We start from the raw sequence: 15,301 nt of genomic DNA on the forward strand, positions 1-15,301 counted from the left end.
GTATGTCTAAGTAGTGAGTAACTGCACTGGATTGAATGTTGGAACTGGTGCTTATATATAAGATATGGAAACTACAGCAACATTAGGAATCATACCACCTTTCCAAAAGTAGTCTTCACAGCCGTCAATGGAGGTTTAAGCACACACTTAACAACAGCTGGTTGAGTAAGCATACTAAGTAGCCAAAGAGGAAGAATTACTGTAAGTAATAATTCATCAGGATGGAAAGTTTACTTGAAAAATAAAGTCCTTTGTAAAGATGACTTGATTATTCTTGTTTCTCGGAACAAGTATAGGAATTCTAGGCTGGCAGCTGAAAGCTGCTAGATTTCAAATAATACAAGTTTTTGCTACCTTTATGACAGTCCCTCCTGAAAGTGATGCTGGTGTCATAGAGTCTATGTCTAATGTTATGCACTGGGGTTGCTTAGGGGTCAGTCCTGAGGCTGGGGGTGCATTCTATAGGGAGCCATCTCTGCACTCTAGAAGTACAGGCGTTGTTCCTGAATAAAGCTCTATTTTGAGATTAACAATTTTCTACATCATTATCTTTTTACTTGGAAAGGAAGATTAGGAAATAATCTTTCTCCAATGGCATTGTAAGACAGTTCTGGCATCTAGATGTGGTGGCTGATGAAGATGGATAGGGTCATGTCTCTTGAGGGCAGTAGCACATACTCTGTTACAGAACTGTGTATGATGTGTCAGACTAGGTTTGGACAATACGTTAGTCAATGATTAATTAGTCAGCCGTTGACTATTGTGTCATCTGGAGAGCCTTTTCCACACCATAGTTGGTTATTTACCAGAACTAACCAATGGTGTGCAGAGTTGACTATTTGCACAACCGTCGATTATTGTGTTGTGCTGCACTGGCAATTCACATGCCTACAGAACCGCAAGGCAAGCGGCAGAAACGCCTGCTTCTCTTGCCCAGCGGGGCTCCATAGTTGGGTGCCCCACGTGCTTCCTGGGATGCCACAATCAGCGGCTTCCTTCCCCAAGCCATCCTCCCGTTCCCATGCAAAGGATTTCTCCCCTAAAGCGATGTGGGAGATGCTTGCAGCTGCCTCACTATGCGCTTGCTTTAACCTCTGAAATCCTTGAGGATTAAAGCGATGCGAGAGATTCTTCCACCCCACCCTACCCCCGATATCCATTTGTGGCTATCAGGGTGGCGGGGTAGAAAGATCTCTTCTGCCCTGATATCCATTTGTGGCTAGTGGGGCAAGGTGGGCATGGATCTCTGCTGCAGCTTTGAAACCACAGAAAAGATTCTTGCCCTGCCACCCCCTGCCCCTTCTCCATAACTTTGTAGAGAACAGAATGGGTGGGTTTGGTGGGGGGGGGGAAGGATCTCCCCTGCATCTATCAAGAAAAATGATCAGTTTTTCAAGGCCAGCACCAGAGCACTTAAATACACTTTGGGCCAGGCTGATCTTTCCTTGCTGGTGTTCTTGCTTGAATAGCAATTCAGACAATCGGCTCTGGCCAATGGATGCATCTGGGGTTTTCCATCTGCAGTCAAATGCCAGTTGGAGCCCTGCAACTTTTCCTTCTTTGGCTGATGGCTGGACTAGGTTGGTCACCCCCCCTGGCTTGTTCTTATTCCTGGGAAGCAGGGGGTGCAGCCTCCAAGTGGACCTAGGCCCTTGGCTGCCAACAGAAGCCAAGCTGTGCTTCCCCTTTGCTCTTCAGTTCCAACAGCTCTCTGCCTCCTTTGTCAAGCCTGTTCTTCGTGGGCAGGCTGACTCTTTTGTCAATGAAATAAACATCAAGTCCCATGGAAGAAGTAAAAGTAAGAATGAATGAATTTTTCCTTTAGTTGTATCAGTGCAGCTTGAAATATATATAGTACCTTTTTAGATTACTTAAAAATGGATAGTAGCATATAACAAGTGGGGTCTGCAACAAAGTATTGCAGTGTGGAATACTCGTGTTGACTGTTCCTGACAGTGAGCCATGTCCTTCACTGCAGTACTCCATTCCATTTCCTCCTGCTGCTCATTTTCCCCCAATGGGCAATATTCCACAGCAATAGTCCTCAATGGGCTGAGGGTGGGGGCACTCCAAGCCAGCTGATACCTCCCTCTTAGGCATGCATAGCGCCTCTGGTTGCAGAAGTACCTGCACTCTCCTCTGAACACCAGACACAGAAGGGATTATTCCTATCAGGCAATAGGATTAATTTTGGTGACTTAATAAATTTTGGGAACAACATATGCAAATAGTTATTATAATTTTCCCAGTTTGCAGATGAGCAACTGAATGGTGTAATGTTCACTTAAGAGAAAGGCTCAGCTGTGATTTTAGCTGCTGCATAATAGTACACTAACTTTCACTATCTATTAGAGGATAGAATTTTGTTTAGTGGTTTAATCTAGAATTCTATTGAAGTTTATTGGGGGGGGGGGAATGAGAAGGTAAGGCACCGCAGGCAAGCTTTTCTGAAAGACTGTTTCCCTTACTCTACTGATTTTCACCCTGCAGTGTGGAATCACAGGCAAATTGGGTGTTTCGTAAGGTACATCCTTAATTTTCACAGAGAGACAATGAGATGCAATAGATCTGTGAGAGCTAAATGTATGCCTAAAACATCTAGCACCAGAGGGGGTAGAGATCCTAGAGATATGTGCAAAGGTTCCCTTGCATGATTCAGTGCAGAAAAATATAGGAGTGGAACAGTTTAAAAGCCGCTTACTAAGCAACGGCCCTGTTCAGAAGACACTTTAAACCACGGTGAATAAGGCACAAAGCCTTATTCACCATGGTTAAAGCCATGGTTTAACGTGTCTTATGAACAGGACCTGTATCATCCAATATATAACTCCTGTTGCAGAAGATCAAAAAATTAAGTTTGGTTCCTTCGCTATGGCTCTTAAAAACAAAACATGAGAATCAAAAAGAATGATTTTTGAGCAGCAAATAAATCAAGGGGAGTGTAAAATGCAATTTTAAAATGTCACGAACACCTCATGAACTTATTTGAACCTAGGAAAAGATTTATGTAAGGGCATTTCTAGTCAGGGTTTTGTGAACAATAGATACAGTGAATAGGAGACTGTGTTCTAATGTACTACTCCAAGCCCACTTGCATTAAGTGCTCCCCCCACCCAGCAAAATATCAGACCAAAAACCCAGTTCCTGTCTGCTACTGTTGCTGAGGGAAAGTAGCACCACACAGACCAATAAAAGGTCAAGATGTAAAAAGGTATTCGAGCCAGAAACATTACTAAGACCTTAATGCTAGAAGAAGCAGAAATTTCAAATGTTATATTTATTCAGTTAAAAACTGACACTTGGTAATGGTCACATGAATACTAGGGAACCATATCTACAGTTTCCTGATGTCAGATCATGAAATTCGCACAGGTTTTCTACATATACAAATCTAATGCCAAATTTTAAAAATGCAAAACCAAGACAATGTGAAATCAACACTGAAAAGTATCCAGTTAGACAATTTTAAAAATAAATACTTTTACCTTTAAGAATAAAAAAACACTTTCAAAGCAGCTGTATCTTTTAAGAATATACCCCTCCCCCCCCCCCCCCGCCAAAGTCTTCCATAAATTTTGATTGTCTACTAGTGCAGCACCTCTCGGTCAGAGCTGGGATCTGTATATCAGGCAACACAGTATTTTGTTCATACACAGTGTTTCATTTTGCATCTTTGTGTTACTGGTAGGTACAATATCTTGGAGTAATATAGCCTCTCATGCTGCTGGCAACACCCATGCGGATGAAAAAGCATGAAGCATAGCAACACAAACTGTAAAGTACTTGTTTATTAAAAGACAGGAATGTAGTGTTAAAAAAATATATATTGACAAACTACCCAGTTTCATAAACAACCAAATTAAATCTTTACGTTTCTCTCAAAGCTTCTCATTCACTGTGAGCTGTTCAACATTCAACTTCAGACAATTGTATACACCTCAGTTCATTCAAAAATGTCTCCCATTTCTTTTCACTAGGGGACAGAGAAGGAAAAAAAAAACCCCTTTTCCTCCCTTTTAAATCAAATCTCACCTCCAGACGTCTCTTCCCATCACATACCATATTTCAGCAATAAATTTCCAGTGGAGACAATTTGAGTTTGACACACATGCTGACGCCAAATGACACATTAAAAACAAAAGCAAACAAAAACACCACACACACAACAAAATGGGTGTTTGCTAAATAATAATAATACAAACTATAGTCGTGACTGAAGCAGTCTACTAAAGGCCACATCTGTAAACCCTCTACACATTTTAATCCTAAGGACCACTTAGAATTATTTAAAAGGCTCTTAAGCCTCCTGTTGATATCTCTGACAATTGTGCAACATTTTTAAAAATCAGCTCTAACAAAAAAAAAGCATAGGTGTGTAGATTTATCGATTTCCTACAAAGCCAAACAATATTAGGTGCCTGCTTAACATTGCGTTTAGGGTCACAAAGGATCACCATATTGAGAAACATTTTCCAGCAATGCCTCTTTTTGACTATAGTCTACATTCCAAATCCTTTGCTCCCTCCCATCCTGCCCTTTGTGAACAGGTCCATTGCCTAAAAAAAGAAAGAAAATAGTAAAGTGTATTCCAAATGAGTCCCGTCCCCCCCCCGCAATAAAGTGCTTACATTTGCACACATCTTTTCTTCTAACCTAATTAGATACAACAGGAGGGTGACCGCCATGGAGGAACACAAGCATGGCACTTCAGAGACATAAACAGCTTTGACTTGCCAGTCTTTCAAGGTCCAATGACATATATTCTTTGGGGCTTCTCTCTTGGCCAGTGCAAAAGGCTAGTGCAAAGACTGGTGGGATAAAGCAGATTCCTTTTTCCATTGTACATTTAAAGTAGCATTTCCTATCCTGCCCAAAATAGGGTTACCCTACCTATTAGTAATTAGATCAGACACGTCCTTTAGGTATCTAGCTGAATTAGGACCAACAGCTTTGTACTTGGTGTATGGATGTTAGGTAATTGTTGTTGTCGGTTGGCAGCCGGCAAGCAGTCTACAGAAGGTTGTGACACACTGGAGCCATAGCACCAGCAAGTAAACTTCTAGATTAAAAATAATGGAAGGCATATGGAGAGCTCTGACTATAATCTTTTAATATGTGTACAAATATAGTATGTGTATATATAATATAATATATTAAATATAATATAAAAATATTTTTACAATTCCCTCTAACTTTCCCAGGGGTTCATCTCTGAATCTTCTTCCCTTCCCCCAGATTTAAGCAAATCTAAACCATGTTCCTCAGCAGCACTTTCTCATACCTCCTGCTGGTTTTGTTGTTGCTTTAGCACTAGTGCATTACCATAACATTCACTCATAAATCAACCAAGCCCACCCTTCTTCCCCACGTAGGGACATTTGGCCACATTAAATTCCAGATGGCAGCGCATTCACTCCTATAACAACTACTAGAATAAGACTACAGCCTTGCAGAAATAGCTGAATTATCTTTAGAAACTACCATAATTCTGATATCCAACAGAAGCAGTAGGTCCTCTTAAGTGTACCACTGTACCATTTCTTAGTAATCAGCAACACTAGAGAGTGGGGAAAGAGAAAAGCAATGCCAATGTAACTTCTACCATCAAGGGTTTTGCTTCTGGCCTCTTTCAATTAAGGTTGCCTGAGATGTGACTGAAATGTTTTTTCTAAAGCTTGGCAATTATTTTTCACTTTCTCACTTCTCCATTATCTACCTTTCATAGCAAGCTCCTTGAAGTGACATTATAAAATATCACAGCAACCATTAGTTGTATTTTTACTCAAGGAATAGCCAAAAGGAGGTTGATACCAAATCAAAGTCAGCTGTCCGCTAACTCTGCTCTGCATTCCCCGTTTCGAATACCTTACCATTTAATGAGTACTATTAAAGCTCTCCCAATTCTCTTTAGTGCTATATGTTAGCTTAAAGCTCAAGAGGATATCTATTCTCTAAAATAATGTAATTAAAGTACTGACCTTTGTTTGACACAGACTAATTTGGGATTACAAGCAGAATGGTATAGCATGACAAAGTTACCTGCAATTAAATTAATGCAGCAATTTCCTCAAAATATGTGCTTCTTCCACATTTAGACTAATTTAGGGGATACCACAAACTCCCTTTAAAGAATGCAGCTACGAGGTTCCCTAGATACGTCACCTACGGGTTTTCCAGTCCTTGCCAAGAAGGAGCAGAAACCAGCCCAACACTTTGGTTCTTTATTTCTTGACAGTGTATCTCTTTTCATTATGGTTCTGCTATTAGACTATTGGCTGTGGTGTGTGTGTGTGTGTTGGAGGGGTGGGGGACAGAAATCATGCAAGAATATGGCAATGAAGAGGACTAAAAGTTTTCCTCAAAAATTACTATCTTTTGCTACCATGGTGTTGTTATTATTGCAGGCTTTGTTCAACCAGCACTACATTCTTACCAGACTTTGGTTACATTAATAAAGCTCCACCTTCTTCGACTTGGACATTCCTTTCCTCACAATTAGATTCTTTTTTTTTAACTACCCAATCTATCTTTCTATTAAAACTTGTTTTCTCTACTGATGTAGTTTTAAAACTAGTACCATAAAATCTACTCCATGTTTATTTTCTAAAACTGTACAGAATTTCTGTTGGATCTTTTTATTATCTTTATGAAGTAAACTGACCATTTGAAGTCTCAGTGCAAAAGTATCCCTTTTAGAAGTTGCAGATTTGATTATCACATACTTATATTTTCCATTAAAATTTCAGTAAATTTGAATTTGAATGGCATTATTAAGTGATTATGTTAATTACTCACTTCTGTTTTCGTATCATGTAGAAGAACTGAATATCTTATTAGATGAATACTTAAGTCATTATGTTATGCATATCCACACAGTTAATGGTCAAGAAGGAAAGTGCCAAACTTTCAAAATACTTACAATTCTTAATTTGCATCATTCCCAAAATATGTATATACAAATAGAGATATAGCTAAGAAGCATATTTTGTTAACAATGTACTAAGACTTCATAAACGGTCAGAAATTCAATATAATGTGATTAGAGATGATTAATGCTATCACCTGAATCAAAATCAAGGCACTACGGGGTTTTTTGTTTTCTTTCAAATGACCCTGAATCATTTCTGATTAAATGAAGGTCAAAATTTTCAAAGGAGAATAAAAAGATTCCAACAAATTCCGAGGTTATGTTTCTCACCAGAGAGAAAGTTAAAAAGTGCCTACAATTATTAAATTGAAATATATTATTGTGCAAATTACTCCTATATTTGAGACATTCTTGAAAATTACTTCAATATTTTTAAACCTTATTTTTTTACATAAATATTTCCAACTATGTATTATATCAAAAGATAGCTTTGGGGAAGTAAAATTCCAAACCATCCTCAATAGAGCAGTGCAAATTCCTATTTTTTTCCAAAGAAAAAAATTTGAGTATTTATGAAATGACAAATGATATTTATGAAATTGAATGTCTTGAACTCCCACAGTTCAAAAAGTTTCATCAATAATTTAACCGCGATAACTCCACAAACCAGCACACCATATTACCTCATTGAACAAACCATGACATCACATATAAACCACAAACAGGAGACTTGTGCCCACATTACAGGTGATGAAGCATGTTGAAGAAGACAAACGGGTATAAACAGATGAAAACAACAATCTGAGCATTGTGTGAAAATTTAGGGGAAAACATATTCAAACCAACAGTTTCATGCATCATATAAAATATTCTGCTCTCTCGCCTTTTATCCAGACAATATACACAGTATTTTACAGAATCTGTACAATGAAGATTGATTCCACACAATATTCTGAAAATATTTACTGTCCCATAATATGAAAAAATTAACTTTCATTTGGAGCATAATTGCAGGCATACTTAAAAAAAAACCCTGCTGTAGCAACAGCATGTCCATTGTAACACTTAATCTGAGAGAACTGCTAAAAACATCAAGATATTTAAGTGCCCTATTTAGTCCACTGAACATTTTGAGACTTGATCTGGACAAGTTAACACATGGCAGTACATGCCTTTGAAGGAAAAGCAAAATACAAAACCAAAGCAACTAGGTCCCTGGCAAAGGGATCTACCCGTCCCCATCAGCCTTTTGTGCATTTATACCTATTGTACCTCCAACAGCATTTTGCACTCTATTCCTCAGCAGACACATTCCAAGCGGTTAGAAGGATATTCAAAACTGCACTCTGCAAAGTCTGTAGGCTTCTATCTCTGTCGCCAGTGCAATTATTAACGAAGCAGCCTCTCCCGCTGGTTTGCTCCTGGAAGCAGAGCCTCTACGCTACTGTTGCTGAACTTTGGAGGACTCTGTCATGCTGTCAGTTCTGTGTCGTGAAATCTGCTGCTGCTGCTGCTGTTGGGATTGATGCTGCTGCTGGTGTGACTGGGTAAAAGTGCTTTGTTGTAGTGGGAAAGCAGCAGAAAGAATAAGCTGAGTTGACTGATTTCCATGAAGCAACCTGGATGTCTAGAAAAAGACAAGTAAGAGAGTTAGGGCATGTCTGACCTGGGAATATACGGGAAAGTTATTTATCTGACAACTTAACTATGATCTTCAGTGTTCAGAGAATTAAATTCCTGTTCTCAGAGAAAGTAATGTATTACATCTAAGCAGTTTGGTCCAGTTTACTGGCTTTCAGTTTGTTGAGATTTTTACTTAGTGTAATCCTCTCTTTGATTGAATGGATGCAGCCCTCTTCTCTCATGTACCCACTTCAAGACCCATCCCAGAGTATTTGATCTTCTCATTTTATCTAGCCATTTCCCACTCCTTCCTTGCTTTATTTGATTTCCATCACTCAGTGATGTGTGCAGATTACCTGAAAAACACATGCGGACACTGAAAAACTTTGGCCAGAAACCTAAAAATAGTTTACGCTCACACAAGGGGCTTGCACTGGTCCTGTAAAAACCCTTGGTCAGCTGAGTTCTATGCCATGTCACAAACTGCTTTTAAAATCACCTGTTTCAAAAACAAGGCTACAGCTTTTGAAGAGAATGCTGGACTAGATGAACCCTTGGTTTGATCCAGCATGGCTCTTATGTTCTTTGTGCTTGTTACTAGTAGCTGCTACAGCTTTAACTAACACACACACACACCCCTCTTGCCTCTTACTCACAAAGGCTACCTGCTATGGAGAAATAAACAGGAGATTATATGAGGCACAAGCTAAGAAACAGCGGTAAATGATGCACAGAAAGTGATGATTTTCAAAGGAGGTGTTTCTGTATGTTTTCAGTTTGGGAAGCACAACGAAAGCAAGCTATGGGAAAGAATTCTTTGAATGCAATGCCTCTCTTCCCTGTTCTCCACTTCCCTTGCCTCAACTCCTTGAAGTGTGGGCTTAAAAAAACACATTTTCAAGGGCAGAACTCAGCATTTTTTCCTGCAATTAATATTTGTTCTGCATCACTGCTTAAAAACCAAAGTTGTATAGCATCCTCTGTCTATGAAAGAACATCTTTCGGCCTAGATTCTTTGAGGTTATGTACTCTTTGATTAAGTTGTAAACAAATTCAGCAAGTTGACCACATGGGATAAACATAAAGCATTACCTGCAAGAACTGTTGTGGGTGCTGAGTCAGCTGAGTCTGAGTTGGTTGCTGAACAGCAGCAAGCTGCTGCTGCTGCTGTTGTTGTTGTTGTTGTTGTTGTTGTTGTTGCTGCTGCTGCTGCTCTTGCTGGCTCTGCTGCTGCTGTGTTATTGACAATGTCTGTGGCTGCTGCTGTTGTGCAGCAAAAGTGGGATAGGCAGTCACCACCTGTCCCATGAACATAGTACTCGGTACCATTACTGCTCCACAAGCCACAGGGGCAGTAACTAATTTTGTTACAAGCTGCTGACCCTGAGGAAATCTGTGAAGGAAAGAAGTATCGGTTGCACCTCTTGAGTACGCTAAAACAAGCGTCACACAAATCATCCGTGCTTGCTATGCTGTCAGTCTCATTCAAGCCATAATAGCAGCCCTATTATGGACCGGACCAAGGGCCCAATTAGCTTAGCATCCTGTTTCCAACAGTGTGCAATCCTTCAATACAAGTATTTCTAGGGTAGCAAACAAAAGTAGGTGCCAGGCAAAGATCCTTGAGGAAAGCATTCCAAAGGTGGGGCAGTGCCACCAAAAAGGCCCTCTCCCCACTTCGGTGGGTAATTTTAGGAAATTCACAAATAGGCCATGAAGGCAATAGCCCACCACCACTGGTTGGCACCCAGCCACTGGTACCCAGGGGTATATCATCTGCCTCTAAGTCTGGGGGTTCCATTTAGCCATCATGGACACCAGTTCTATATGAAAGATTCCCATTATGCTGGTCCATTATCCTCCTCTTTTCCCATTTTGTTACACCAAATGCACTCTCACCTGAAATGAACTCATAATGAACCATCTTTTGCTATCTAAGTCCGATCTGATGCTGAAAAAGAAAGACCTCCAAACAAAGTTTCTCTAAAAGGTATCATCATATACACTAATAATGAACTTAGCTATGATGGTTGTGTAGCCAAAATGGAGCTCCTGAGAAACATGAGGGAGGTATCTGCATACTCAGGGTAACCCCCAAGGTGGCAGAAGCAGAAGAAAACATTAGGAAGGAAAAACCTAAAGCAGCTAAAAGCAAAACCAAAAAACACCCAAATTCAAATGGCTCAATGAGGACTGAGTATGCTCAGTAGCCATAGAATACAGATTGTCTGTTGAAGGAAAGTGAGATGGAATGGAGTAACTTGAAAGAAGGCAAGATACTTGCAATATTGTTGCAGGTTCCTCTTGTCTCTCTCTTAACACCTACCTGATTTGTCTATCCTGGGAAAATGTGGTAATGGCAGCATTCTGGTTGTTACTTTGTTGTAAAGTAGAAGGAATCTGAACCACATTTCCTGCAGCCGGCTGGGAAATCACCATAGTGTTATACAACGGGGCTGACAGTGTGTTCTGAGACTGAGTAGCAAGAGAAGTCTGTTGACTGTGCCCACCGATAATGCTTTGTTGACTATGCTGCAAAAAGAATATATTTTGTCAACAAGATTATTCAGCATGACTCAATAGATTTAAACCACTACCCTCCCAAATTGTAAGAAACCACAGACTGCTAAGTAGCCTGTGTTAAACAAAAATGATGGTTATTACTTAATTACGCTAATAGTGTAATATCAATTTTTGAGCTCACTAAAATTATAAACATGGTATTAAAGCTCTAGAAACTCATGTACTGTGATGGATGTTAACTAACCCTAAATGTGCTCCAGCATGTGAAATAGCAGGAATTTTAAAAATGCTTTCATTGAGGCAACTGAAAGTAATACTTATTAAGGAATTAAGTGTCACCATAAGGAATTACTTTGAGAAGGATGTTTGATGTTTGATCAAACAATTGGAAAAGAGAAATGAACTGTATTATGGAACATTTATCCATACATTTTTAAAATTTATTTTATTTTCTATGCATACATATTTCTTTTTTTAAATCAGAAAATGTCACATTTAAAGAGCCTTGGTAATTTGATATTTCACAACAAATGCTGCTTAGTATGTTTAGTTATTTAATTCTCTTGCTTTTTAACATAGTATGCATGGTATATTTTGAGTTTATTCCATTTTTCCAAGAATCAGAGCAGGCAAATAATTGTTTTCTTTTTAAAGGGATCTTAAATGTAATATGTGAAGGGAGAAAAAAGCTGCAAATCTACAATGCAGGAAGTGTGGCTCCTTTAAATGTCACCTTGAGGATCATTTGATTTAGAGGCTTTAAGTAGAGGCTTAAGGAGGACGTCCAGTTTTTTATATTTTAGGAATATAGAGAGCTAAATGATATTCAACCCAGATAAACACATGAATTCTGTCTTCCCTGGTCCTAATGAGTGGGAGAGCAATGTGGTAACCCCTATTTCTGGAGCTCTTCTTTAATTATACAACATATTCTCTTAAATTGGCCAGTTAGATGGTTTCCCTTTGTTTTGGCCTAATTACTACTTTGGGAAAGTGTAAACATTTCCCCCTGAAGCTTGTTGTTCACAATGGAACATACTTCACTCAAGGAATAGTTAAAATGAGCTCCCTAAGGAGGGTCACCTGGCATCTACACTATATTATTTCAGAGGCCAGGTGAAGACCTTTTTAGTCTCTCAGCATTTTAACAGTCTATAAATTTAATTTTAACTTTGCTGTCTTAAATTTGTATTTTAAATTTGTATTTCTGCGCTGCTGCTGATTTTATCCTGGTTGTGCTTTTATATTGTATTTTATATCATGTTTTATACTGTTTGTTTTATACTTTGAATGGTTTTAATTTTTGTGAACTGCCCAGGGAGCTTCGGCTATTGGGTGGTATAAAAATGCAATAAATAAATAAATAAAAATTCAAATTGTATTTAAAAGCTATGATTAATACAATGGATTAATTCTTAAGCAATTAATGCTTTATTCATTGGTAGCTGCCAATTTACTATGGGTCAGGTTTCAGTATTGACCTATAAACCCCTAAACCACTTGCAATCTGGAGACCTGAGAGAATACTTCTTCCCATATAGATTTGCCAACAACTGCAATCCTCATCAGAGGTCCTCTTGGTTGTGCCATATTCTGCAGATGTCCATCTGGCAATAACCAGAAAAGGGATCAAGCTCTAGAATACCCTCCTTGCAGAAATTTATTCGCCTTGGCATTTATTGATTAATGACATCTGTCTTGATTTCTAAATTATGTCTGCAGATGTTATACATGACAGGCAGTATAGAAACAATTTAAAATAAAATAAATAAAATTTCTGAAAAAATCAGAGCTGACAACAATACTTATTACTGAAACATCCTACAGTATTGCTTTTTACAGGAAGAGAAACACACACACCAAAAAATGCTAGAGTGGGGGGAAATGGAGTCTTCCACCTCTTGGTGAAACTTATTTTTAAATAGCTCAACAAAAATTAGAACCCCCCACTAGATGGCATCATATGCCACAAAAGGCGCAAGTAAACGACCCTATCTATTAACCCTTGGACTGTGGGAATAGCAGCTGCACCTGTACAAATTCAGTTTACCCTGAATGCTCACCCTCTTTCTGATAGTAGAAAGTTGCTCATTTTTCAGCTACCAATACTTTGCCCCAACTGTACTTTAGTTTCTCGAGCCTCCTGACTTGTATTTGCTCAATGACACATAGCTGATTCACATCTTCAGGATTTTCACCTGAGAGCGTTAGTTACCTGTGCTGTATTACTTTGTAGAGGCTGTTGTTGTATCATGTGCTGAGTACCAATATGCCCTGTGCTCATGCCACCTTGGATCTGATTAGTTTGAACAACTTGACCTTGCATATTTATTGGCGTAATCTGTTGAATATTTGATGGGTTTCCAGAGGTCAGCTGCACAGAACCAAAGTTTAAACCAGGAGTTGACTGCTGCAGGAACATCTTTCAGAGGAAAACAGAACACATGTCAATGCTTAAAATACTACTAAGCATCCAGAACACACAAATCATCAATCATCATCTTAAAAAGTCACTGAATCTTTAGTGTTAGAGGCAAAAAGTATACACACAATTATTTTGTCTAATAATACTGCTTGTCAGGAACAGCTCTTTTTAAGCTAATGGACTTCTGAGGCTTAAGGTGCAACCTTATGCACACTTACCTGGGAATAAGTGACACTGAATTTAATGGGATTTACTTCTGAATAGGCATGTATAGGACTGCACTGTTAATCTGATGAAGAAAAGAAGCCCCAAAATGTACATACTCTAAATTGTAATACATTGCATACCTTAAGACTTATTCAGTCAATAGCAGGACACACACACACACACACACACACAAAGAAATCCAAGTTTATTAAAAACTAATATGAATATCCAGCACTCCAGTGAAATAAGATTATTAATAGATTGGATTAAACACTATCACATAAAAGGTATATTTTCCTCCAGGAAATTTTATGCATTTTCTCTGTACCATGTATTCCAGCACAAAGACATTTTCTGTCAATACTTTATTTCCCCTGCTCTCTCTGGCCACATTCAGACGTCATAGTAAGCTAGAAGTATTATTTTTTACAGTTTGTTCTTGGCTTATAACATTTCCTGGTTCAGATATCATGCTAAACAAACCACGGATGGAAAATGACTGGCTTATTTTATGTTTCTGCTGGCAGGAAGAGCCAAGCAGGAGTGATTGAATAGTATGCACCAGCACTGCTTCCTTGTTCACAGTATGCTAGAATTGTTCACAATGGCGGCAAAGGCTATCAATGGCCACTAGCCCTGATGGTTGTGTGCTATCACCAGTATTCGAGGCAGTAAGCCTGGGTGCACCAATTGCTGGGGAACATGGATGGGAGGGTGCTGTTGCACCATGTCCTACTTGTTCATCCCTGGCCGATGGCTGGTTGGCCACTGTGTGAACAGAGTACTGGACTAGATGGACCCTTGGTCTGATCCAGCAGGGCGCTTCTTACGTTCTTAACATGCTAGAATTTTGAAAAATCAGGCTTACCTGAATGTAGCCCCTCCCCCCCCATCTCACTCTTACACACCCACAGAAATTAAGTATAGAAACACTAGCCATGTTAGCGTCTGATCAACTTTAGTGGGTGCAAGGCGGGGGAGCATCCAAGATGGGCACAGAAAGGGAGAGACGTCTCAGGATACCCTGTTTCCCCGAAAGTAAGACATCCCCCGAAAATAAGACCCTTTTTTTTGTTCAACAATAAATGTGTACCGTATTCTTCTTCATGGAAAAATAAGACATCCCCTGAAAATAAGACCTAGCGCATCTTTGGGAGCAAAAATTAATATAAGACACTGTCTTATTTTTGGGGAAACAGGGTACTATAGAAAGGTTTATTATAGAAAAGCCCAACACGTTTTGGCCTCTTGTTTTTTAGGCCTTCTTCAGGGGGTTGTTACAATATCTGCAGAAATTATTAACAATAAATTGTCTTGTGATGGCGGCTAGATCAAACTTTAACCAACCTGGAGCCCTTGTCCATGGACCATTTGGAGCTGTTCCTGAATCTTACGCAGCTCTTCTTGTTGGCGATGAATGTTTGCTTCTATCATTCGCGTTCTTTGCTCCAATTGGTCCTTTAAGTGCTGCATAGCTCCTAGCTGAGCTGAAAACTGTAGCATAGGCTGCAAAGCAACATTTAGTAAAACACAAGAAAGATCTGAATCAGTAACCAATACGCAGTTGGAAAAGTAATCAGTTACTACATACACATCCAGCCATCAATTTCCTGCACACAGAAATAATTACATTTAGATTAAAGCCATAAGTCGAG

General features: G+C 39.1%; 1 protein-coding gene across 2 annotated transcripts in view; it reads right to left on the bottom strand.

Annotated features, from left to right (window-relative positions):
* Positions 1–3,262: 3,262 nt before the first annotated feature.
* CLOCK (clock circadian regulator) overlaps positions 3,263–15,301 on the bottom strand; it is a 61,773-nt gene continuing 49,734 nt past the window's right edge. For both annotated transcript variants that reach the window (XM_063136160.1, XM_063136159.1), the window contains exons 18-22: positions 14,994–15,152; positions 13,230–13,436; positions 10,818–11,023; positions 9,584–9,884; positions 3,263–8,495 (exon numbers count right to left, since the gene is read on the bottom strand). In XM_063136160.1, the coding sequence (XP_062992230.1) occupies positions 8,310–8,495; positions 9,584–9,884; positions 10,818–11,023; positions 13,230–13,436; positions 14,994–15,152 (1,059 nt within the window). In that variant the 3' untranslated portion in view covers positions 3,263–8,309. The remainder of the gene's footprint in view (positions 8,496–9,583; positions 9,885–10,817; positions 11,024–13,229; positions 13,437–14,993; positions 15,153–15,301) is intronic.

Source organism: Elgaria multicarinata, chromosome 10 (assembly GCF_023053635.1).
Source record: "Elgaria multicarinata webbii isolate HBS135686 ecotype San Diego chromosome 10, rElgMul1.1.pri, whole genome shotgun sequence".
NCBI classification, from domain to species: Eukaryota; Metazoa; Chordata; class Lepidosauria; order Squamata; family Anguidae; genus Elgaria; species Elgaria multicarinata.